The sequence below is a fragment of the Phacochoerus africanus genome, chromosome 1 (assembly GCF_016906955.1).
Source record: "Phacochoerus africanus isolate WHEZ1 chromosome 1, ROS_Pafr_v1, whole genome shotgun sequence".
In the NCBI taxonomy this organism is placed as follows: Eukaryota; Metazoa; Chordata; class Mammalia; order Artiodactyla; family Suidae; genus Phacochoerus; species Phacochoerus africanus.
The window spans coordinates 106,605,869-106,630,645 of record NC_062544.1 but is presented as its reverse complement, the minus strand read 5'-3'; the positions used below and the strand labels follow the sequence as shown (position 1 = coordinate 106,630,645).

At 50.7% G+C, this 24,777-nt stretch overlaps 1 protein-coding gene and 1 long non-coding RNA gene across 5 annotated transcripts in view; one reads left to right on the top strand and one right to left on the bottom strand.

Moving 5' to 3' along the window:
• The window catches only part of CCDC13 (coiled-coil domain containing 13), a 44,616-nt gene extending 20,243 nt beyond the window's left edge, over positions 1 to 24,373 (top strand). For 2 of the 4 annotated variants that reach the window (XM_047771099.1, XM_047771092.1), the window contains exons 8-16: positions 777 to 938; positions 1,805 to 1,981; positions 3,472 to 3,678; positions 5,279 to 5,421; positions 5,903 to 5,986; positions 8,188 to 8,310; positions 16,059 to 16,213; positions 18,858 to 18,972; positions 19,526 to 24,373. In XM_047771099.1, coding sequence (XP_047627055.1) covers positions 777 to 938; positions 1,805 to 1,981; positions 3,472 to 3,678; positions 5,279 to 5,421; positions 5,903 to 5,986; positions 8,188 to 8,310; positions 16,059 to 16,213; positions 18,858 to 18,972; positions 19,526 to 19,685 — 1,326 coding nt within the window. In that variant the 3' untranslated portion in view covers positions 19,686 to 24,373. The remainder of the gene's footprint in view (positions 1 to 776; positions 939 to 1,804; positions 1,982 to 3,471; positions 3,679 to 5,278; positions 5,422 to 5,902; positions 5,987 to 8,187; positions 8,311 to 16,058; positions 16,214 to 18,857; positions 18,973 to 19,525) is intronic. The other 2 variants (XM_047771108.1, XM_047771111.1) reach the window with 2 other exon arrangements.
• Positions 46 to 10,253, bottom strand: LOC125122626 (uncharacterized). Its single transcript, XR_007133870.1, has 3 exons — positions 9,695 to 10,253; positions 8,202 to 8,299; positions 46 to 908 (listed from the first exon to the last, which is right to left on the bottom strand). It is a non-coding gene; the product is annotated as an uncharacterized LOC125122626 (long non-coding RNA).
• Positions 24,374 to 24,777: the final 404 nt, after the last annotated feature.

Here is a 24,777-nt window from a genome sequence, read left to right as displayed (position 1 = left end):
AACCCGCATTCTCATGGATACTAGTCGGGTTCATTACCACTGAGCCATGACAGGAACTCCAAAGTTGCCTAATCTTAAAAATCACTTGTAGCACTTGTTTAGGATGCAGATCCCCTGGAGCTCTGACCTGGAATGGACTCTAAGGTTTGTCATTCCAAGAAGCATCTTGGGGATTCCCAGGCTCAGACAAGTTCAGGTTACTGAACGTGTAATAACATTATGCAGGGTGTACCCATAGGCCCTTTCACAGATGAGGGACCTGAGATTTAGAGTTCAGTAATCTGTGCACAGTCACATAGCCAATGAGACTTTAAGCTGGTCTCCCAGCTTCCAAAACCTGCCCTCCCTCTGCATATCTCCTGCAAGTGGCCAGGAATCCTTGGCCTCCTGAGGAACCTACCCAGGTCTGAGTGGGCTGTCTGTTAGAGAACCCTTTCTGGTACTGAGACATGCTATACTGTCCCTCCAAAGTTCTGGGAGCTATACATCTGCTTCTGGGCCTCAAACGTCCCTCAGAGGTGGGGTGATTTTTCTCATTTACTTTGAAGTTTCTCTTTTCCAAGCTAAACCTCTCTAATGTCCTTCCTTGTTTTGCTCAGGATGCCACCTAAGATCCCTCCCCCATCCCAGTCCCTCTCCTAGGGGCCTCCATGTCCATCAGGGACTGTGGTGTCATCCCTCTAGTGGGGTCTCCCATCCCCCCACAGGGCAGCCCCTCTGAGGGGCCAAGTCTGACTGCAGACCCCTTGTGGAACAGTGAGCTTTACCACCTTCAGGTTCGAGAGCTTGAGAGACAGCTGGGACAGACCCGGAGCCAGTCTATAGAAACAGCCAGTGATGAGCTGCCTGCCCATCCAGACCCAAGGAAGCTGTCAGCACAGGAGAAAAACCTATTAAGGATCCGCAACCTGGAGAGAGAAAAACAGGAAGGCTGGGAGGTAACGCATGCCCTGAAGGAGGTAGGGGTGTGCAGGGCCAGGAGACCATGCCCACTCCTGCGAGGACTTGGAGGCTCCCCTTGTCAGCAGACACAGGAGGTTTGGGTCATCTCTGTGCATGTTCCTCACATCCTGTCGATCTATCCTGAGCTGCCTGACTGGTTCCTCACTGGTTCCTCACCCAGAGCCCATTTCATGAACATTCAGTGGCCTCAATCTGGGTGTTTTAGAGATGTTGGACCTGAAACTAGCCCTTGGTGGGTTGAGGCACTTCAGTTTGAACCCTAGGCTTGGCACTGTCCATTGAAGCGTGGCTGTTCTCCCCTCAGGCAGGGATTTAGGGTTCTCGGGAGGACATACCCAGAGTTGACCAGCAGGTTTCCTGACTCTGGCTCCTGTACCCCATCTAGGTCACATCCATCATCCCTGAGAGGCCAGGGCTAGCACTCAGGGCCCTGTCTCCACTGACCTGCTCTGTGGCCTCAGTGAGTCCCCTCCTAGCTCTGGCCTCACCTGTGAGGGGGGTGTGAGGGCCCAGCCATGGCCGAGGTCCCCCTCAGTCCATGGGCCGTAAATGCACTTTCTTTTTCTTTTTTCTTTTTTGTCTTTTTAGGGCTGTGCCCATGGCATATGGAGGTTCCCAGGCTAGGGGTTGAATCAGAGCTGTAGCTGCAGACCTACGTCACAGCCACAGCAACACCAGATCCAAGCCTCGTCTGCAACCTACACCACAGCTCACGGCGGTGCCTGATCCTTAACCCACTGAGCAAGGCCAGGGATTGAACCTTTGTCCTCATGAATGCTAGTCAGATTTGTTTCCACTGAGCCATGATGGGAACTCCTGTAATCGCGCTTTCTGGTTACAGAAACTTGCGGCGGAGCGAGATGCCCTCCAGAGAGAGCTCGAAGAGCTGAAAAAGAAGTTTGAGGGTGTGAGGTCCCGCAACAAGGTGCTGTCGAGTGAAGTGAAGACCCTCAGGAGTCAGATGGGGACCCTCGTGGAGAAGGGCCGGCATGATGACGAGCTTATTGATGCCCTCATGGTGCGCTCCTGCCCCTGGGACCCCAGGCCAACCCAGAGCCCTGTGACCCAGCCCCAGCCACCAGGAGCACTCACCCACCCCAAAATGCCTCCTGAATAACATGGGAGCCCGTTGCTTCTGCTGGTCCCAGCCCCAAAGTCTGGCTCCAGGGACAGGAGCAGCTCAGAGGTGGCCAAGAGCCAGTAAAGGTCACGTTGGGAGGTTGACAGTGACACAAGCCACTGGGCCTGTGGACCCAGAAGGAGAAAGAAGAGGATGAGGGGGCAGCAGATGGGATTACACCCTGGGTTATTTTTCAGGGAGGAATGGAAGAGACACCTGAGGGGGGCTGGTACATATACTTGTCTGTACCTTCTGGGCAGTTTATAATGGTTAGTCACCAAGATAAACTCTAGGGACATGTATTACTATTCCATTTCACAGATGGAGAAACCATTGCTCTGATTGGTTCAATAAGTCATCTAAGACCACACAACTGAATTCAAACAAATTTTTCTGACCCTAAAACCTTTGATTAGCAAAGCCACACTGCCTTCCTGACCCTAGCCTGGCCTTTTCTCTCTGGGGTCTAGGGTCTAACTTTAGTCTTTTTAGTTTCAACTTTGGTCTCTGAATTCCAATTTGTGCCCACAGGTCCCTGGGGTGGTCGTGCCTGCCTTGACAGGGGTGCAAGGGGAAACTGATGCTGGCTTAGGCATGCCTCAATCCATAATAATTTCACCAGGCAGGGTGGTAGGCAGGGCACAGCAGACCTGAAATCTGGGCCTGCCTCTGTTCATACCTCACTGTGTAACTTCAGACCAGTTGCATCCCCTCTCTGGGCCTCAGGTCCCAGTTTTAAAATAAGGTGCAGGCTAGATGTCCTCTGAGGTCCCGAGGGACCACCATTCTTTGTCACTGAAGATGGCATGGTGAGAGCTGCAAAACCAGCCCCAACCCTGCCATTCACCAGCAGTGTGCCCTGGGCTCTCTGAGCCTCAGTTTCCTCCATAATGACATGAGGACAACAGCCCTCACCTGGTTCAGGTCACCAGCATGCTCCTTCCTGGCCCCCAGGCAGGAAGCCTCCACTCTAGGAGTCTTCTCTCCAGGGATGGGGCCTCAGGTAGGTGCTGAAGGATCAGTGATGGGGTCCAGGTACCGCCTTCAAGGGCGGGCTCCCAACAGAGTTGCAAAGGGTTTCTTTTTACCCAAGTATTTCCTCCACTGGATGAGGGGCCATCATCCGAGTTGCTCTCTATTGTCCTGAGAACCCCTCAGATGTTCTTCTTGGCCCCAGTCTCAGGAAGAAGGAAGTTGAGGACAGGAAAACCTGATGGAATCCTCCCAAGGGCAGGCAAGGTATTCCTTCTGCTTCTCTAGGAAACACTAGCATCCCACCGTTAGTTCCAGCGGGAGCAGGGAAGGGGTGGGTTGCTGGGGGTGAGGAGAGGCCTTCCTTACCAGGAGCCATGGCTGACCCTTGCCAACCCTCACCTGGGGCTCCACAGGACCAGCTGAGGCAGCTACAGGAGATACTGGGCAGCCTGAGTCTACAGGAGGAAAAGACACGAGTGTCCCAGCACCACCTGGACCAGCAGCTCAACAACGAGGCTCAGCGGAGCAGCAGCCTTGTGGCCCAGCTGCGGGCCATGGTGGCTGAGCGGGAGGCCAAGGTGCGGCAGCTGGAACTGGAGATCGGGCAACTTAGTGTGCAGGTGAGTAGGGCCCTGGCTTGGCCCAGAATCCATTCCGAAGTCCTGGCAAGTCCAGCTGGCATCCAGAGAAACCTCAGCCACTTCCACTTCTCTCTACCTGCCTTCAGTGGGGCTGCACCACGGCCCACCTGGCCTTGGCTCCCTGCTTCCATGTGGCTCCCCAGCCCACTGCGCACACACCTTTCCTGAGGCACAGACCTGACTGTCTCCCTGCTCAATTTGTCCACAGCTCCCCATCACCCCTGGCCTCACCCAATCCTCAAAGGTCCACGCTCCTTTCAGCTTACCCTCTCTCTCCCCAGCTGTGGCCTTCATCCTTATGACCCAAGATAGTGGCCACAGTGCCAGCCTTTATATCCACCTTCTAGGCAGAGGGATGGCAGAGGGGAAGCCACAATCCTTCATCCAGTTTGCAAGGCACCATGTGACTAGCTCCTGCTGCCACCCGTCCTGCATCTGTCTTCACGCCTCCATTTCTACCACTCTGGCCATGTGGGTGCCATTTAGCTCCTTGGTGGCCCTGCTTTCTCCCCATTCTGGGCTTGTGCACATGCCTGAGGCATATACCTTCCCTTTCCTTCTCCTCTGCCTCTTCCTGGCCAGCCGCTCCTCAGCCTTTAGATCTTATTAGTCAAGAGCTCCTCCAGGAAGCTCCAGGGCTCCATTTCAGTGTTACTTGCCCTTCCTGGGCACTGTCCTATCTCCCCGTGCATCTCCAAGCCAAATTCTATCATGCTGTGTGATCATTTTCCTTTTTTTGCCCCCAAACTCCCCTTAAAGGGCATAGACCATGGTGCCTCAGTGCCTGGCCTAGGACAGAGCACACAGTAGTTGCTCAGTAAATGCTTGTCTAACACTGAGTTCCTAAAGATATTTTGCCTTGGCAGAAGTCTGGAGGGAAAAGCATTACACCTCACCATTTCCTAGATCCTGGCACACACAGGAGGACTGATCCTTACCTCAGAGGCCACCAGCCAGTTGGCGGCAAAGCACTACCCATCAGACAAGCTGGCACATGCTGCATGGGTGTGGGCTTTCTCAGGATGGGTGGGGCTTAGGGGAACATGCCAGGTTGTTTGGGGCTCATACTACTGTCTCCTTCGTTGATGGTGGCCTGACCTGTTGGTCCTTCAGCCATCAGGAAGAAGGAGGCGTCGGGGTGAGCAGGGCCTGGGAAGCCCAGCCTCCAAGCCAGGCTGCCAGCCCTCGCTCTTGGCTTCAGGTGTCTGGAAGGTCCAAGTATCTCCAGCTGACAAAGGCTGGTGGCCTCAAGTCACACTTGGCAATCATCCCCATAAGGGTGGGGCTACCCAGAGAGGTGGACCTAACCCTGAAATTCCCCTTGGGACTCGAATGTGGAACAGCTTCCTGGCCCCAGTCACCCTCCTCTCGTCATGCAGCTCCTTTTCTGAAGAGAGGCATTATTAACTGTCATTATCATGCAAGGAGCGCCCTCACCAAACAGGCTTCTCTTTGCACTCCTGAAAAGAAGCCTCTTTCATATCCCCTGAAAGCCCTGAAATCAAGCCAAGACCCCTCCTGCCTTCTCCAGGCCTCTGAGCCAGAGCCCTGAGAATGGAACCCATTCTGTTCTCTGCAGTATCTTCGGAATAAAGGAGTAGGTGAGGGGTCCACTGGGCCTGAGGTCAACCCTGCCACCACCAAGTTCCCCAATGATCTGGGCCTGGCCAGGTCCCCAGCCTCAGCAGCAGGTGATCACGCTGGCAGGCTTGGATCTTCACGGTAAGAAAAAAATGGGATGGAGAGGTTGGAAAGTAAATATTAATGATTCAGAAGAAAGGTTGTTTCCTGCTGCCCCCGATGGGAAGCCACAGGTGCAATTTTATGATGACTGTGGCATTGTCTTGATATGTTGGCCTTCCCTCTGTCAGCCCTGCATCTGCATGAAGGAGCTGGTTAGGCCAGATACTATTACTTCAAGAGCACTAGGATGCAGCTCCCTGTAAAATCCTCTACCAGCTGGCCTCAAATCTCACCTGCTATTAGGATTCTCAAACAGACCTGTGTTGGATTGTTCGGGGCTCTGATGTCCCCTGGTTCTGTCTCATTTTGTGCAAGCAAGAGTTCTAGAAAGGAGGGCAGCATATCGCAAGGCTGCTGTGAGGGCCAGCACGGGCCCCTCCTCAGGCTCTCTGGTTCCCTGCTGGTGCCTGATGCCCAGCCTTCCAGTCCATGGTGATGAGCCCCTTCTGCCTTCGCACAGCTCCGTGACCAGCCTGGGCCACACGCTGGTGGAATCTGCTCTCACGTGGCCTTCCCTGCCCAGTCCTCACGGGCCATCACCCAGGTAGGAACCCAGGGCCCCCAGGCCCTCACAGGCCTTCCCATCCTTGATTGCTCAGCCCATATTGCCCTCCCATTACAAGGATGGGAAATCGAGGCCAGGCCAAGTTCAGGGACTCTTCCCAGGTTCCATAATGACGTGGAGGATCAGGGAGGTCAAAAGCCTTATCTAAGATGAAGAGCAAACAGCTTCAGAAGTAGAGTCTCAGCTTCTGATTCTTAGTCCAGAGTTCCTTCCTGCTACAGCAGAGTTAACATGAGGGAGCTTACAGGGCCTGGAGCCCAGCACCTTCCCTTGCCTCCTCCTGTCCATTGAGAGTCAGTCTCTAGGGGGAGAATTTCGCATCTTATGGGTTCCCACTTTAAGCCACTGATATCCTCTTAGCTCTCTGTGCCCCTCTTTGTTGATAAAAATCAAGCCTCAGGGCTTAAATGGCCCTTTGTTCTTCTGCCAGCTCACAGACAAAGGCTGGCTTTGTCCTTCCTCAGAGCCCTGTCCCGAGATCTACCCACTGTCCACTGGAGCCATGCTCCTGATGTCAACCCCCGCCCCCGACCCCTCAGGCAGGTCAGCTCAGGTTCCAGTGGAGACCTCTGAGGGGCCTGGTCTTACATCTGACTTGCTGTATGGCTCTCAGCAAATCTGTCCTTTGGCTGCTATTCCCCAAGAAGAACTTGGGATACTTCTGGCCTGACATTTGACAGCACAGGGACCATGGACCTAGGCTACCCTTGCAGCTGCACCCCCGCCCCCCGCCTGGGGTCACAGGGGCACTCAGAGGGGAGGGGACCAACTCCAGGCCTCAGGGGCCTATGCCACACTCTCCTCACACCACAGGGAGAAAACAGGCTCCCCTGCTCTGAGGTTATAGTCACAGTAGTAGGAGCAGGAGGTTGGACAAGATGCCCCCAAGGTCCCTTCCAGGCCTATGTGGTCATGACCTTTGCACTCCACGGGGATGCAGGAGCCACCATGCCCTGGGCTGCCCAGACTGCTGGTTCTCAATCTTGTTTCTTCCACAAATATTTACTGAACCCAACCATATTTGGGCCCTGCCCTCATGGAGCTGTCCATGACAGGGCAGAAGTTCATGGAGTGACCCTAGAAAGTGTGTCTATCAGGGCTGGTGGCTCAGACAGGGTGCCTGGGAGGTGGGTGTGACGAAGGGATCAGCTCCTCCCCCAACGTGTGAGATGATGGAGATGACAGGAGTTTTCCCGACTGCGCTGTGCTCACACATCAGCTCAGGATTTCCCAGGTTAGATGCAGTTCTGATTCAGCAGGTCAGATCCTGCAGGAAATGGGATCCTGCATTTTTAACAAGCTCCCAGGTGATGCCACAGGCACTGACTGAGAGAGCACAGTGTGAGCAGAAAGGCCTTAGTGTACGTTTAGGAGCCAGAATATGGAGGAGCCAGAAGTCCTCATAGCCCATCTCAACCAACCCCTGCTCAGAGGGCCCACGGGAGGGGAACCAGTCAGCCTCCAGGCCCCAGCCCAGTCCTTCCCATGGCCTTTGATTTTGGAAAAGCCAGCCGGCATCACCAGGGTTTCCCTTAAGGGTGAGGGCAAAGCAGAGAGCAGCTTGGCACTTGCACATGGGCTCTTGGGGGTTGGGGTGGGGGGCAGAACTCACCTTGGGTCCTAAACCCAGCTAGCAAGTAAGGCCCAGTGATGGGCTGGATCAAGATTGGATCAAGGCTGGAGAAAACTGGTCAAAGCACAAAGCAAGTGTCCAGGGCCCAGGAAAGCGGACTGGGCTAGGGACCACACCAGGAGATACATGAGTGCCAAGACAGGCTGGCAGGGAGACAGAAGCTGGGCCTACCTGGCACTGAGAAGGGTGGCAAGTTCCAGGCTACACAAGTCCCTAGGGCACCCCAAGTCCCCAAGAGCCATTTTCCATAGCAACCAGACTAATTCTAGGTCCCTACAGGGATTGGAGGGACAGAGGTGCTGATGAAACTCAGTCCTGGTTGGGTCTGATTTTGGAGCCAGCTAATTGAGGTCTAGAGACTTCAGCAGGGCCAGTAATGGTGGGCTGAGAAGCCAACAGAGGAGGACCAGGAGGGACTGGGTTAAGCTTCCTTTTCTCTCGCTCTCTCTGAGGACCCCTGAATGTCCTTGCAGTCCCTCCCACCATCACAGGGATAAGCATCTCTTCAGATAAACCTAATGACCTCTGCCCTCGCTCTGGTCCCTAGGTTCTTGGACTCACCAGAACAAAAAGGCTGGCAGACACAGGTGACAGAGTTCAAGGCCCTCTGGCAGGCCGCTGAGGTGGAACGTGACCGGCTCACAGAATTTGTCACTGTCCTGCAGAAACGGTAACACTTAGCATCAAGGATGCACTCTCATGGGCCTAGGTGAGGTGGGGGTGGGCAGCCTGGCCACAGGGCATCTCTCTTGGACAGGGGCCAGTCCATGTCCATGACTAGGTCCACCTCACTGGTGAGTTTGGTTCCCACAGTGTTGGTCCTGAGCCTTCCCAGGCACATCTCACATGTTCCACAAGTGTCCCCTGGCCTCGGGGCCCCATCATCACACTTGTGGTTTGCCCTGTCCTACCATGCCCCCAGCAGGACTGTTGCATGCATATGACCATGAGGTGGGCTTCTCAGGGGAAGGGCTCTCTGGAATGGGAAAATCAGGTAAATCATCCCATAATGAAGGTCTGTGAGGAGCATGGCACTATACTCGGTGTCACTGGAGGCTTTGGTGGGAAGAAGCCCCAGGCTAGATTGATGTGTAGAGTTACAAAGAGGAAGAGAGCTGTTGACAGATGGAGAGCTGAGACATCCCTGGTTGGGAGGGGGAAGTGTGTGGCCCAAGGCAGTGAAGCAGGAGGTTGGGTTTCCTCCAATGGTGTTGTTGACAGATTTCTATTCAAATAAATCAGTGTTTCTCGCTCAAGTGACCCTTTTGGCAAGAACTGTAGGTGCCCAGGCCAACACATGACCCAACCATGTGACCTCCACACTGGAAAATATAAAGGACACTAATGAATGTCTGCCAGAACAGGCTGTGTTACATGTTAATCAGGGCTCTTTGGTGACAGACAATAGAGACCAATTCTGGCTAAATTAAGGGAAAGGAGAGTTTTGGAAGGTGCCAGCCAACTCCAAGGTGCAGGGCAGACAAGGAGCCCAAGAAGGTCCAGGAATCTTGGTAGCAGGAACCTTTGGGTGGTCTCTCCTGGACCACCGGAATGACACTGGCCCAGTGGTTTTCAGTTCTTGTGCTAGCACTCACAAGTCCATCCCTGGACACAGGCCAGGCACCCTGAATGGAAGGACCTCCAGGTCCGCAAAGAGTGGAGGAGGGGCAGCTTGCCAAAGAGAAAGATAGAGTACCGTCACCAAAGGAGCTGGAGTGGTGGGAACTGGTCAGCAGATGGCAACTCCCTAAGCAATGATCAGCTTTGTTTTCTTTTCATGTTGTAAGTACATTGAGAGGATATGAATTTTATACATGTTCAGGTATATGAGAAAAGTAACATTAATTTTTTTTTGAAATTGAAATATAATGGATAGTACAAGCCTCTAATCTCTCCAGTGGAAGAAGCATACTCAGTTATGGCTTTTTCTCCCATTTCCTTTGAGTTGTACCTCAGGTGGGGTGGGGAGTTGTGAACCAAGGTGATCAGTTATCTATTGCTGTATAAGGAACCATCCCAAACCTGGTGGTCTCAAACAGGATATAGTATCTCACCATTCTGTGGGTGGCCTAGGTAATTCTGTGTCACATCATGCCAGCTAGATCACTCATATGCCCCATTCAGCTGGAAGTTTGGCAGGGGTGCCTCAGTTCTACTGTTTGTGGCCTTTCTCCACGTGGTGCTTCAACTTCTGGACCTCTCCATGAAGAGCTGGGATGAGGGTGTGGCATGCAGGACACCTAGGGCTCAAAATGTAAAGAGACACTCACTTTTAGAGTCATGCATTTGTGATTCTCTCTAAGCTGTTACCCTAGACCTTTGGGGGCTCATTCTGCTCTGTGACATTTAGGGGTGTGGGGGAGTTCTATGAGGCTGTCCCAAGCCCATTAGCCAAGACACATGGCCTTTTCTACTCCAGGGCATTGCTCTCTCCCTGGGTTCTAAAAAGGGGGCCCAGGCTCTCTCTGCACTTAGATCCCCCAACTCTATTTGGATTTGTCACCCCAAGGTACAGCATCTTCTTTTCTCAGAGACCTTTGATATTTAGTCCTTTCTTTATCTGAAAGGTGTGTCCAGGCTTATAACATTTGTTCTTTCATTAAGGTTTCTTGCCTTTCTCTTTTTGATTATTTTATTTTATTTTATTTTATTTTATTTTGTCTTTTTAGGGCCGCACCCAGAGCATATGGAGATTCCCAGACTAGGGGTCGAATCAGAGCTACAGCTGCTTGCCTACACCACAGCCACAGCAATGCCAAATTGAGCCACATCTGTGACTTACACCACAGCTCATGGCAACACCAGATCCTTAACCCACTGAGCAAGGCCACGAATCAAATCTGGGTACTTGTGTATGCTAGTCAGATTTGTTTCTGCTGAGCCACAACGGGAGCTCCTCTTTTTGATAATTTTAAACTTACTTAGTTCCTTTAAAGTTGCTCTGTCATCATTACTTAGGATCCTAAGTGATGCCTGTCAACTCCCTGTCATGGTGAATTCTTTCCCTGTGTGTTTCAGGGAGCTTATCTTTTTGTGTTTTGGGGAGCTTATCTTCAGTGGGTTTTTTCCTTAGGGCACTCTTAGGATATGAAAGTACTCTTACAGATGGCTCTGCTCTTGTTTTTGTGGAGCTTTTGGGGTTTCAGTGGTCTCAGGTTGGTACTTAATACTAATTTATTTGTTCAGGATTTCCTGAGCACATGAGAGCTGGCCTTATGTTTCAATTTTCTCATGATCAGTGCCTCTTCCCCTACTGAAAGCCCTGGTCAACAGTCTTCCTCACCCTTTCCTCACCATGGATGGATGTTGTCAGTCCTCTAATCATAAATAAGACACTCTTCTGAGGCTCCCAGAATTATGCAGAGAACTTACTTACTGCCTTATCAGGGCCCAAGTCTGGGTCTTCTGCTTTCACATGGGCCTTAAAACCCCTGCCTTATTCTATTGGAGGTTTGATTAATTTTTCTAATACAAATGTATTCATATTTACTGCAAAAAGCCTCCTTTCCCAATCTTCAATTCCCTGTTCCTCATAGAAAAGAACTGTTAGAACTCCAAAATGTTTTCTTTGCACATCTAAAAATATATGTGCATATACATTATGCATACACATATATTACTAAGAGATGGACCCACATTGCACACATCTTTACCTTTTTGTGGGATTGTATCAATATCATAAATTTCTAAATGTAAAACTGCTGAATCAAATACACACATTTAAAATGTCCACTAACAATGGCCAATTGCCCCTTTAAAATAAATTCATTTATTGAGTTCCCACTATGGTACAGTGGGTTAAACATCCAGCATTACTACATGTGTTGTAGGTCACAGCTGCAGCTCAGATTCGAATTTGGCCTGGGAACTTCCATATGCTACGAGTGCAGCCGAAAAAAAAAAAAAAGAAAAAAATCCATTTACATTGCCACCAGTAATGTGAACTATCAATCATTTCACCATGCCCTCACCTAAGTTTTATCAATCTTTAACACTTTTTCCAAACTAATAAAGGAACATTAATATCTCATTGTTGTTTTTATATACTTTGCTATAACCAAAAGTGGGGATGAGCATATTTTTCACATGTTTATAGCCCTTTAAATGTACTTTTCTATTAACTACTTATACCATTGCATATTTTTAGAGAATTGTTTTTTTTCTTTATATCTGTTAAGAGTTCTTTACAAATTATGCACTTAATATAATGTATAAATGTATAATATTATGTATGTTTGTCTTCATGAAGATCTTGTTTCATTTATATCAAATTACTTCCTGGGTAACAGGACCACCTTATCTGAGTATTCTTTATTAGCATCCTGACAGTTACAGTCTTCATGGAAGCAAACATTTTTAACACCAAAATATTCACCAGTAACTTAACTAAAATTCTTCACTTCACACTGCCATTGGGTCAGTTTGGCCAGACTCTTGAAATACATTGAAAATCAATTACAAAGTAAAAAGGTAAATCTTTAAAAGTATTTGGGGGAGTTCTCATTGTGGCTCAGCAGAAATGAGAGGGTGCAGGTTAGATCCCTCACCTCCCTCAGTGGGTCAGGGATCCAGAGTTGCTGTAAGCTGTGGTGTAGGTCACAGACATGGCTCAGATCTCACATTGCTGTGGCTGTGGTATAGGCTGGCAGCTACAGCTCCGATTCAACCCCTAGCCTGGGAACTTCCATATACCTCAGGTGTGGCCCTAAAAAGCAAATAAATTAATTAAATTAAAGTATTTGGAATTTCATGAGGTTGATGCATATGGTGTTGGAAGGCTGTCAGAATCACACCCAGGGCCACTGACAAACAAAGATCTTGCAAGCTGAAATTAGCCCAGCCAGTGACTGAAGGAGATAAGTAGCCGGTAAGAATGAAGACTGGCCAAAAAAGAGAATAATGAGAATACCAATGCATCTGGAGGTCTCAGGTAGAAAGAGAAATATGTACAGGCAGGCAGAGACGCAACCTCAAGAGAGTCCACAGGTAAAGGAGTGAGTAGGAGCTGGCTTTGATGTGGCTTTTTGTGTGCCTTTGGAGAAGCTGTAGGGCCTCCTGATGAATTCAAAGCTGAAAGCAGTGAGGAAAAAAGAGAAGGCAACAGTGCCTTCCAGGTTTTTTAGCCAAGCAACTGCATGAGTGATGGTTAACATCAAGATGGGGAGGGCATATTTGGGGGGAGAAGTCAAGAGTTCAGTTGTCCCTAAACTTTGACAGAATTCATAAAATCAGTTAGCATTTTACATGGGGTTTGCTTGTAGTTTCTTTTATTATTTCCCCAATCACAAATGGAATACAAACTTAAACAAAATGCAAACCTAACTGAAATACGTCACAGAAAAATGAAAGCCCCTCTCCCACAGGTAACTAATCAGTAACTGCAGCATATTCCTTTATTTTGAATGCACTGGCTGAATTACATTAGCATTAGTATTTGTTTTTGAATGTTTGATTTGTTATAAATTTTTAAGTTATATCATATATTATGCATCAGCTTCTGCTACTTATTTCACTTAGTAATATATTACAGACATTCTCATGTCAGTACATATTCTTTTTATGGTTACAGAGTGCTTTATTTTGTTAACCCACCAAAATTGGTTTATCACTTATTTGCATAAATGCCATTCTATTAGATGTATTCTTGTGGCACTTGCTGTTTTGAACAGTCCTATAACTTGGAGATCTAACCATGTGCATACATACAGCTCTACCTCATTCTCTTTCATTGCTGGAGCAGTGCTGCCCGGTAGGACTTTCTGTGATGATGGTGATGTTCTACACCCACGGCGGCCAGTGCAGGAGCCATTAGCCACGTGGTGGCTTTTGAGCACTTAAAATGTGGCCACCGTGGCTGAGGAACTGAATTTTAAATTTTATTTTTTTAATTTTTTAAAATTTTATTTATTTATTTACTTTGTCTTTTTGCCATTTCTTGGGCCGCTTCCGTGGCATATGGAGGTTCCCAGGCTAAGGGTCTAATCGGAGCTGTAGCTGCCAGCCTATGCCAGAGCCACAGCAACGCGGGATCCGAGCCGCATCTGCGACCTACACCACAGCTCACGACAACGCCGGATCCTTAACCCACTGAGCAAGGCCAGGGATCGAACCCGTAAGCTCATGGTTCCTAGTCGGATTCGTTTAGCACTGTGCCACAACGGGAACTCCCCCTGAATTTTAAATTTTAAATTTAATTTTCATTCATTTTTTATTTGATTACTACATGTAGACAAGAGCTGCTGCCACTGTGTTAAACAGCACAATTCCATCATATTATACCATATTCCATAATATGAATATGTTACCATTTATTTGGTCTTTCCCCTGTTGATGGGCCTTTAGGTTGTTTTAGGCTTTTGCTTCTACAAATAAAGTTTCAAGGATCATGCTAGAACAGGTTGCATTAGTAGCTGTATACTGTGTTGACAAACAGTTTTGTGTTGGTAGTTGTACTCTGTTCAAAATTTTGACCATTCTGTTCCCTTTTGACTCTTCACCAAGGTGGGAGAACACTTCCTCCAACACTATACCTAAATTTCCAGGCTTCCACTCTGATTTCTTTTTTATTTTTACGGTCATGCCTGTGGTATATGGAAGTTCCTCGGCCAGGGGTCCAATCCGGAGCTGCAGCTGCAGCCTGTGCCACAGGCACGGCAACACCATATCTGAGCTGCATCTGCAACCTATGCAGCAACTTGTGGCAATGCTGGATCCTTAACCCACTGGGCAAGGCCAGGGATCAAACCCACATCCTCATAGAGACAACGTTGGGTCCTTAAACTTCTGAGCCACAATGGGAACTCCAGCTTACACTCTTATTTGCGTGTGTGTGTGTGCACGTGCGCACGCGTGCTTGTATGCAAACCCTTTCCCTGGGTTAAATCTCAGGGAGTCCTGGCCTTCCAGCTGAGCGTTTAGTATAAAAGTGTGAAATGCTATACCTAACCATAAGAACGACCTTAGCCCCAGGCTCAGTGAGATTAATCAGATTCTTCAGTGAAATAATCAAATAACAAGGTCCTCAAGGCCCATGAATTACTAACAGGCATATAGAAAACAACAACAATAATAAAGAGAAAGCAATCACCAAGTCCAAAAGCAAACAACTAAGAAAGAAAATAAAATCATTAGTCTACTGCCTGTCTGAATAATTGTCCTAATGTAACGCCCTGTGGTAAACAGGATTTTGTCCCTCATGTCCTTCACTCCCTGCTCTTGTGCTTGTGAGTGCTTTATGTTATATGGCAAAAGGGGACTTTGCAGATGTAATAATGGTTATGGGCCCTAAAATAGGAAGATTATCCTGGATTACTAGGTGGGCCCAATCTAATCACTTGAGCCCTTAAAAACAGACATTTCTCCAGCTGGGGTCAGTCAGAGAGATGCTATGGAAAAAGTCAGAGAGAGCTGAAGCATGAAAAGTGTACCTGACTGGCTTTGAAGATGGAGGGGGTCAAGTAGCCTCTAAAAGATGACAGTCGTGCAGCCATCATCAAGAAACAGGGATCTCAGTCCTTTAATTGGAACTGAATCCTTCCAACAACCTGGGTGAGCCTGGAATTAGATTCTCCCCCACAAACTCCAGGTAAGAGCCCAGCTCAGCCAATACCTTGATTTTGGCTTGTGAAACCTGGAGCAGAAAAACCAAAACAACCTGCTGAACTTGACTTACAGAACCTTGGGACGATGAATTTGTGCTTTTTTAAGCTGCTAAGTTTGTGGTAATTTGTTATAGCCGCAATAGAAAACAAATACACCACTCATTATTAATTCAGCCAAAGCATGGTAATATAAGTATATTGGGAGGTGGAGAGGTGATTCTGTTTGTCAAGGGGAAAGTATTAAAATAAAACTTAGTTCTCATGTTGCATGATAGGAAGTCAAAAGATTATATTTAAGCCTTGAAAAATAGCATAAGCATCTGTAGAAATACAGCAGTAAACAGTGAAAGAAACAGCTAAAGGTGGTAAAGTGGTTGCTTCTGGAGAGATGGAATGGGACTAAGGAGGAGTGGGGAGGGGCTGTGATTTTTTCATTTTAAACCTCGGAGTGGACTATATGGTTTTTAAATGCACTTACCTATGTTACTGCAATAAAAATAAGGAAGAACAGGAGTTCCCGTCATGGCTCAGTGGTTAATGAATCCGACTAGGAACCATGAGGTTTGATCCCTGGCCTCGCTCAGTGGGTTGGGGATCCAGCGTTTCTGTGAACTGTAATGCAGGTCGCAGTTGCAGCTTGGATCTGGTGTTGCTGTGGCTGTGGTATAGGTATAGGCAAGCAGCTCTAGAAAAGACAAAAAGACCAAAAAAAAAAAGGGAAGAACAAATCCCACCACCACCAATGTGGGATGCCTACCTCTCTAAGAGCCTGAGCAGGTAAGGTGCCAGGGAGTATGGCAGCCCCTCTCGTCACCAGGGTGGAGGAGAGCAACATCAAGCTTCTGGAGTCGGAGAGGAAGCTGCAGGAGGAGCGGCACCGCACCGTGGTGCTGGAGCAGCACCTGGAAAAAATGCGCCTGGAGCCTGCAAGGACGTCAACCTCTCAGAGAGCAGCCCCCAGGAGCAAAACAGGTAGGGCTGGAGTGGGGGCAGAGCCAGTCAGCAGCACAGGTCAGCCCCTCCATCAGGGTGGAGCGCTACCTGCCCCTGCTGCTACTGTCTTCCCCACCCCTGGACCCCCAGTCAGAATCAGGAGTCCCAGAGCACTGTCAGCCCATGTGGCCCTGGCCTGGCCCCCTTGAAAGCCCTTAGAATAAGATGGAAGTGCTTCTGCTGAATGCCCTCAGATACCACCTCTACTGCCACCACCACCCCAGCCCGCAGTCCTCAGCCCTCCATCCTAGGATTTGTTTAAAGTCGTACATGAGACCAGAGCAGCAGGGGCTGACCAGCAAAGGAAACCTGTCTCCTCCCGCAGCAGTTGAGCGGAAGCAGGGATACAGTGGCCTCTCCACAGGCTTGGTGGCCCAGGCTCCTCTGCCCATGTGCCACCATCTTCGATACACAGCTTATGGTCTAAGATGGCTCCGTCAGCTTCCCCACCAGCAGCAGGAAGAGAAGGGAAGGAGAAAACTCCTCCTTACCTTTCAGGGGCAGGACCCTATGGGCACCTTTGTCACTTCTGCTTTCATCTTATTAGTCAGATCCTAGCCACATGACCACACCAGCTGCAAAGTGCTATTTAGTTGTCCTAAACTAAAGGGTCTATTGCTCTAACACTGGTTCTTAAGGTATAGTCTCCAGATCAGAAGTGGCAGCATCTCGTAGGGCTGAGATAGCAGGGGTACAGGAGACTAGAGCTAGAAGCCATTTCTGGGGAGGAAGAATCTTCAGTGTGGAGAGGATAGGCCTGCCTCTCTCTGATGTCCCCATCCAATCCCTCCAGGCTCTGGAGTAGAGGTGCTGTCCCTAATTCCTTGCCTTTCCTCCTGTATCCCCAGTACTCCTGTATCCCTTCCTCCAGCCAAGGACACTCACATCTTTTTTCCCAGCAGAGATAAGATCAGAACATTTCAGAAGGATGTGCCAAAAGTGAGGCATAAATGGGGAGTGGTGCCCTTCTCCCACCAGAAGGGCCAGGAAACCAGGAGCCTTCCTGGAGCTGCTGAGAGTCCAGGATGGGAAAGGCCATGGAGGCTGAGTCCTGCTGACCCTCCTGGAACAGGGCCCTTAGGAAAGTGGTGTCTCTAGGCCTTGGACTCACCTCCTGCCAGGCAGCCAAGCCTCCAACCAAAGAGGCCTAAGCCACAGTAGGAAAAGCCACTTTGATCCTGCCTGGACAGTGAGGGGAAACTGCCCAAGAGAAAGTGGCCAAGTGGCCTCTCTCCAGGCTAGCCTGTGACCTGGGAAGGGCACCACCCCTCCGAGGGGCAGAGCACATTTCTCTATCTAAAATTGGGAGCCTGATTGTGGAATGTGGTCCCTCATGGCAGTTCCATGACAGCGGGAAAGAGAACATTAAACAAACCAGTAAAAGACATGATATGTCAGATGGAGGCAAGTACTGTGGCTTGCAGCGGAGGAAGGGATATGAGAGGCTGAGAGCAGCTGTTTTCTATGGGGCAGCCATCAGAAGCTTCATTGATGAGTTGACAACTGAGCAGAGACAGTGGAAGAGCGCAGGGATGTGGCATAGACACCCAAGCGAAGAGTACGTGCAAAAGCACTGTGGTAGTGCGGGAGTTTCCGTCGTGGCTCAGTGGCTAACGAATCGATGAAGAACCATGAGGTTGCGGGTTTGATCCCTGGCCTTGCTCAGTGGGTTAAGGATCCAGCATTGCCGTGAGCTGTGGTGTAGGTTGCAGATGCGGCTCGGATCTGGCATTGCTGTGGCTCTGGGGTAGGCCAGCAGCTGCAGCTCCAATTAGACCCCTAGCCTGGGAACCTCCATATGCCACGGGAGCAGCCGTAGAAAAGGCAAAAAGATAAAACAAAACAAAACAAAACAAAAAAAAACATTGTGGTGGGCCTGTGGCTGGACACTTGGAGGTAGTGAAACTGGAGTGTGGGGAGTGCGGGTGGATTATGAGGTGAGGTGGGGAAGTCACAAGGTGCTAAGGCAGTGGTCCCTTGAGGTCACACAGGGGCTTGAGGGCCAAATGTGAATTCACTGTAACCTCACAGAGCTCTAGAGACAAGAACTATTATCCTCATACTACAGGTGAGGAAACCAGCTCAGAAAGGTTGATGGCTCACATGAGGCCAGATGGCAGGAGGTGAAAGCCAAGTATGCCAGTGCCAGGTGATTTCTGATGCACCATGTTGCCCCGAGGGCCTGATCAGCACAGAGGTTTTCTGATGCTGTGATCATGTGCAAGTTCCCCAACAGCTGGGCTTTGATTTCTTTTTCTGAGCATTCTTTTTCCTCTGGCCCCAGCCATCCTAGATCTGCTGAATGTGTGGATGGGGACTGGAGGTGGGGGACGCAGTGGCAAGAGGGCATCAGATGCAATGACTGCCTACACTCAGATTAATCTGCAGGCCAGACCTCAGGCCCAGCTGCCTTCCAGAAACTTGTAAAGTGGAAAGAGGGAGACAGTAATCAGAGAATCACCTTACTACAAAGCAGGCAGAGTCATGGCCTGGAGAGAGGCAACCCTTGTCCTGCACCTTGAAAGAAGTGGAAAAGCAGGAAGCGAGCAGTTGGGGGTTGGAGAAGGAAGTGTTAACACAGGGCCATGGCCTATCACAGAAAGTGGCTGCTGCTGCCCCACAGGTCTTCCCGCCTCTAACACCAAGCATAACCTGAACGGGAGTGAGAGGAAGGACCTGTCCTCTACCCAGCTCTCCAATGTGCCTGTGGAATCCCAGATGGAGGAGCTGACCACCAGGTGCCCCCTGCCCCATCTTCCTGAAAGGGTAGTGTCTAGGTGGAGGTGTAGATAGGCAGAGGGATCATGTCCCTTCCTCTTTGACTTCTCTTTGCCCAGAAGGCTGGTCCTGCTGGGGCTTGGGTTCTAGGCCTGCAATTCAGTGGCTGGCCATCAGAGGGCAGAGAAACCCAGCTATGAGCCTAAAGACCCCAGCGTCCCAAGGGAAGTTTTTGGGTTGCTGAACCCCCTGCTCTCACTGGGTTAAATCTATTAAGGTCATATGCAGTGATGGGAAAGGAAGGAGAGGGAATCTTTACAAATGAGTATTCATTCCTGAGGCAGACAACATTTTGGGGAGCTACTGCGTGCCAAGCCCAGTAGCTTTGGGTGGGCCCAGAGAGAAATCCCACAGTATTCCCCCAAGGGTCCATGAGGGGGGGACAGAGAAGCGAGAAACCTGAGCCTGAAGAGCAGCCATGCTGGCAGCTTCATTCCGAGGGCTGTTGTACACATGCACGCATCACACATGTGCCAGCTCAGCCATGCTGAGCCCTTTCTCCATGTGGTCCAGGATAGCCATCCAGGTGGAGGAGAATGAAATGCTGAAGGCTGCCCTGGACAGTACCCTGCGGGGAAAGGAGGAGGACTTCCGTATGTACCACGAGACCCTGGGCCAGGTAAAAGGAGTCTTTCTGCAGGCCCTGCGGCAGCAGAAGGTGGACAAGCACTAGGATGGCAGCTCAGGCTGGACAGGGCAGCCTCCGGCCTTGAGAGGACCAGGATCTGTCTGAGGAATCCATCTGCCCCTGAAAGCCAATCTGGGGCAGCCAGCTGGGCCACTTCTCCCAGAAGAGACTTTCCAAGGGTGACCAGAGCCAACAAACCATGGTAGGAATGCAAAGGAGAAGCCCTGGGCAGGCTTGGCTACAGCAAGGAAAGAAGCCCAGTGGTCTGTTGGCATCAGCAAGAGCTCTGGGATGACAAGCTGGTTTTGAATGTACAGATGCAGTCCCTTGGGCAGGTGCTCATCAGCCTTGTCCTAGAGCCTAGTGGGGGACCCTTGATGCCCACAGGTCTCCATATGTGCAGGAGAGCCCAGAGTGCTCCAGGCTGGGAGCATCCCCAGCCCCACCCCCCTATCCCTCACCAGAGCATCCTCACACACCACTCCCCGCTCCATCCCCACCCTCCACAGACTTGGGAGCATCATTCTCTCTTGTCAGCCCACCCTTTAGGGCTCTTCCATTGATGCAGACTCTCAGGCTTGTAATAATAATGGTGTTTTCATGATCACTGCAGCTCCCAGTGAGCATCTACTTGGCAACCTGACCCCATTTAGACCTCCAGGATCCCAGGGTGTTGTCACCCCATTTTACAGAGAAAGTGAGGCTCACAGACAATGAGCTAACATTTAACACTAGCCTGCCTGCTTGCAAAAACCAGGGTCCTCCAGTTGAGCGGATTAGGTATAGGTGTGTGACAGGGACTGTTGGCACGCAACTCCAACAGTAGGTGTGCCTACCCACTGCTGGGCAGCTCTGCCCCTCACAGCTGCTCCAAGAGGCACCTCCTTTTACTTTCAAAAGGCTGAAGCTTGTGAGTGCTGGTGGCAGAGGGCAGAGGTGGGGCCAACTTGGAGCTTTGGGCAGAAGAATTTTGAGGCAGTGGGTCCAGAAAAAGGCATGGTGTGCCTCCCTCACTGCAGCACTGGGGTGAACTGGGAGGGGTGCTGCTGCTCCATGCCCCTCTGTGACTGCCGCAGAGTGTCATCCCCTCTACTGCAGTTACTGCCATGAGGAGGGGTGGCTCCATGGTCTGTGGCCACACACCCCAACTCTAGATATTATGGCCACAACTGTGCACGCACAGGCCACACCAAAACACAGATGTACACAGATACCTAGACTCAGGAGCATGCAACTATATGTATACACGTTACCACAGACAGTGCCAGCACAACACTCATAGGCCCCTCCACACAGGTGAGTGAGGTTGCGTGCATGCCTGTGTGGATGTGGATGCACATTCCCACTTGTGAAGACCAGTCATGTGTGTCACCTGTGTGGTGACTCACAAACACAGTAGTTACTGTGAAAATCCCCTCCCCAGGGGAAACCACCTGGGCCTTCTAGGACCCTGTCTGCTTGAGCTTTTCCTCAGAGGTGAGGCTGAGGAGGGATTTTGTGCCAGCCTTCCACTCAGAGCTCCCAATCCTGTATGGGATACAGGTCTAGAGACCCCCAGCAAGTGTAGTGAAAGCCATCAGGATGAAGGGATCCTAAGGGTCCCTGAAAAGGAAGTTTCCCTCTGATCCCACATGAAGTGAAATAGCCAGGCAGAGCTAGAGAGAGGAAGAGGACCTGTGCTGGGAGGTGGCTGTGTGAGAGTGAGGAATGCGCCAGATGCAGTTAGAATGAGGCCAAGCAGTTAGCACCTTCTCCTGCAGGCGCCAGGGAGCCCAGAGGGTGATCTAAGTGCAGAGGGGTGCAAGCTCTGGCCCTAAGCAGAGCCCCTGGGAGGGGAAGGCAAGCATAGGACTGGCCATCCTTCTTGGGGATGGATGGAGGGCCAGGGGCCACCTCAAGGGGGTGCAGGGTGGCATGATCCATACCCTTGACTACTCAAGGTAGTTTTGCTGTCCTTCCTGGCCCAGGGCTGGGTATGAGGAGGAAAGGGTTTCTGGCCCTGGAGTCTGAACAGGTAGGAGTGCCTGAGGCAGATTTCTCTCCACTCACCACCTGTGTAGCCTTGGGCAAGTTACTTAACCTTCTGAGCCTCATCTGTAAAATGGGGACACTAATAGAAACCTTCCTCAAAGACTGTTATCGGTGTCAGAATGCCTCCAAGACACTTAACTGATTTTAGCTTGCTGTGTACTTCTGTAGGGACATGTGTCAATAGATGGATTCCACATTGGATGGGGAGGAAACTGCAGGTGGGCACAAGAAATCCTGTTAGCACATTTTCGGGTAAACTGATTAGCGGGCATCTTGCAGAAGTTAGTCTGCAATCTTTAGCCAACTATGGGTGTAAACAGGACAGTTTTAATTTACAGGTTCTGCAGGCAGCCCTGAGAGCTTTGCTGTGGAGCTGTGTGCCAACAGTCCCTGTCACACACCTGCCACCAGCACCCTCAGCTTAGTCAGAGCAGGTCTACTCCACTCCCCTGTCAGAATCTCTCTTCAGGACTCACTGAGTTAAAAGGTGCCAAGTGCTAGCACAGCAGCTGGCACACAGTAAGTGCTCAATAAATGTTAGCCCTCAATATGACCTCTATTAGTTCAACAAATACCTGTCGAGCAACTCCTCTGCCCCAAACGTGAGGGTTTCAAGCAAGGGAGACACAGTCCCTGAGCTCTAGGAAGCCTCAGGTCAGCTGGGGAGACAGATTCCTAAGCCACTATCCAATCAGCCAGCTGGCCATCAAGCAGTCATTGAGTGCCAACTGCATGCCAACCTCTCCAGGACTGTGAGGGGCCTGGGGGTGAATTTGACTTGCTGCTGCATTCAGGGACCTGCTGGTCCAGACAGAGAGGCTTGGGAAACAGAGGGCCACCACGGACCAGAAGGGGTATGCAGGAGCAGAACCTCAGAGCCCCCTGTATTTCCTGCTGTGGCTTCCAGGCTCTTTGCCCAGGTCTGGGTGGGGTGGGGGCTGTCCTTCCAATCTCCTAGAGGTGTGGGTGGAGGAGGGTAAACGGGGAAGGCCCAGGAGAGCCTTTAAGGGAGGAAAGGGTTTCTGTCAAAGGAGCCAAGAACTAGGGCCCTGAAGAATATAACTCAAGTGGGTCAGGTGGGGAGTGGGGCAACCTGGTCCATCCAGGTTAGTGTCCATGGCCCCTCCTGAGTAGCACCACTTACTACTGTCCCCGTAGCCATGAGCATGACCTTCCCAGCTCTCATGCCAGTGGGCAGCAGGTGGGCTATAAGTGCCTTTCACAGATGAGAACACTGAGGACCCTACCCAGAGCCACAAGGTGGTGGGCGCAGGTGACAGGTGCATGGAGAATGGAGGAACAACAAGCAGAGGCTGAGGATGGAGAAACCTCATGTGAGGCCTCTCCCTGGCTGTACCCCAGGCAGGTGCTGTGGACCTGGAGCTCAGGTGACAGTCTCACTGACAGGTGAGACATGGTTGAGCCATGGGCATGGCTTGGCCACTGTCCCATGGGGGCCTCTAGGGCACCACAGCTGAACTGGACAAGGCTGCAGTCTGGCTCAGGCTGACCCAGCCCCAAACACATCCCATTGTACCTGGGCCATTCCCTGCTCTCAGGAGTCCAAGTCAGGTTGCCTGCAGCAAAAGGACTCATTTGGGGCCCCGCCCCCACTTCCAGTGGCCAGAACTAGCCTCCCAATCTAGGGAGCCCATGACCACCCTACAAGGAAGTCTCTGCCCACCCACCCCCTCTCCACAGGCTGCCACACACACCGTATCTCCTACAGTCCCTGAGCCTTACACACACACACACACACACACACACACACAGAGTACATCACAGGAGTACACACACATGCCATAAACAACATACCAAAAAAACCCACACAGACCCCACACACAACCAAGACAATTATACACACACACATTTTCCCTGCATTTTTACTTTGATCAACAAGAAACATGAAAAGGACCTGAGACTTGAGTGAATTGGCCCCCCTGCCCACCTTTCCCAGTAGCCCTTGCTGGTCTTCCTGCAGTCACTTCCTGCTCCTCATTTTGTGGATGCAAGGCGTCTTCCTCTCTCACCACCCCTCACACAGAAGGGAGCTGACCTCAAGCTGTTCAGCTCAGGTCCAAGAGGCCTCCCTAGCCCTCCACCCTCATGCCATCCCCATATGCCAAGCTCCCTACAAACCCCACTGCACAGGACTCACCCAGTGGACCACTCTTCCTGCTTTGTCTGGACCTCTGGAGCAAGGGCGTCTCGGTCTAAGAGCCTCTCTTTATAAGCAGCTCAGTGAGCCAGGCCCCGGCCAAGCAATGAGTCACTGAATCCCCCCAAGAACCCAGTGAGGTCAGGGCCGGCAGTGTGCCCATTTACAGATGAGTATATGAGGCTCAGAGAAGTGGATTGCCAGCAAGGTGAAGCTCAGGCTCAAGTCAGTTGGCTGAACCTGTGCTCTTAAAAGTGGAGCTATACCAACCCATCTGCTTCCCGGAACCATTCTCTTTGAGCCTCACAAGGGCACCAACCTGATGGCCAGCCCAGGCTGGTCTCAGCCAGCATTGGGTATAGATAGGTGAGTTAAGTTCTTGCCCTTGCAGGGCAGTCAGCTCCAGAAGCTTATGGGGCTGACCCAATTACCTAACCTAATCTCCTTGTATGTCAGGTTCCTTTTCTATCAACTAAGGAAAATGGTACAGGTAACCTCTTCCCTGGGGATTGTGGTACATTAAAGATGTACAGCCTTAGAAACATGCCTGGCTACTGTGATTAACTCATGTCTCCTCTAACATCATTGACTCTACCTCAGGACTCTGCTCTGATGACCCCGCTCTTCCAGGAAGCCCGACCCTAACCCCAGTCTGGCTCAGGCACCCCTCCCTAACACTGGCCTCCTCTAGCACCCACAGTCCGTGACAGCAGCCCCCACGCAGCCCCTACAGTGCAATAATCACCCTTCATACTTCTCAGAGTCAGGGGACAGCCACTGAGCGCTGGAGTCTTCTTGCTTCTTCCTGTGGTCCAGCATGTCCGCATGCTTGGGAGGAAGCTCATTGCCTGAAGGCATTATGGGAAGGTAATGGACTCTCCCTTCAGGTCTTGTTCAGGTCCTGGAAGTGCCTCTGCTGGGGGGCAGGAGAGAGAAGCACTCCGTCCT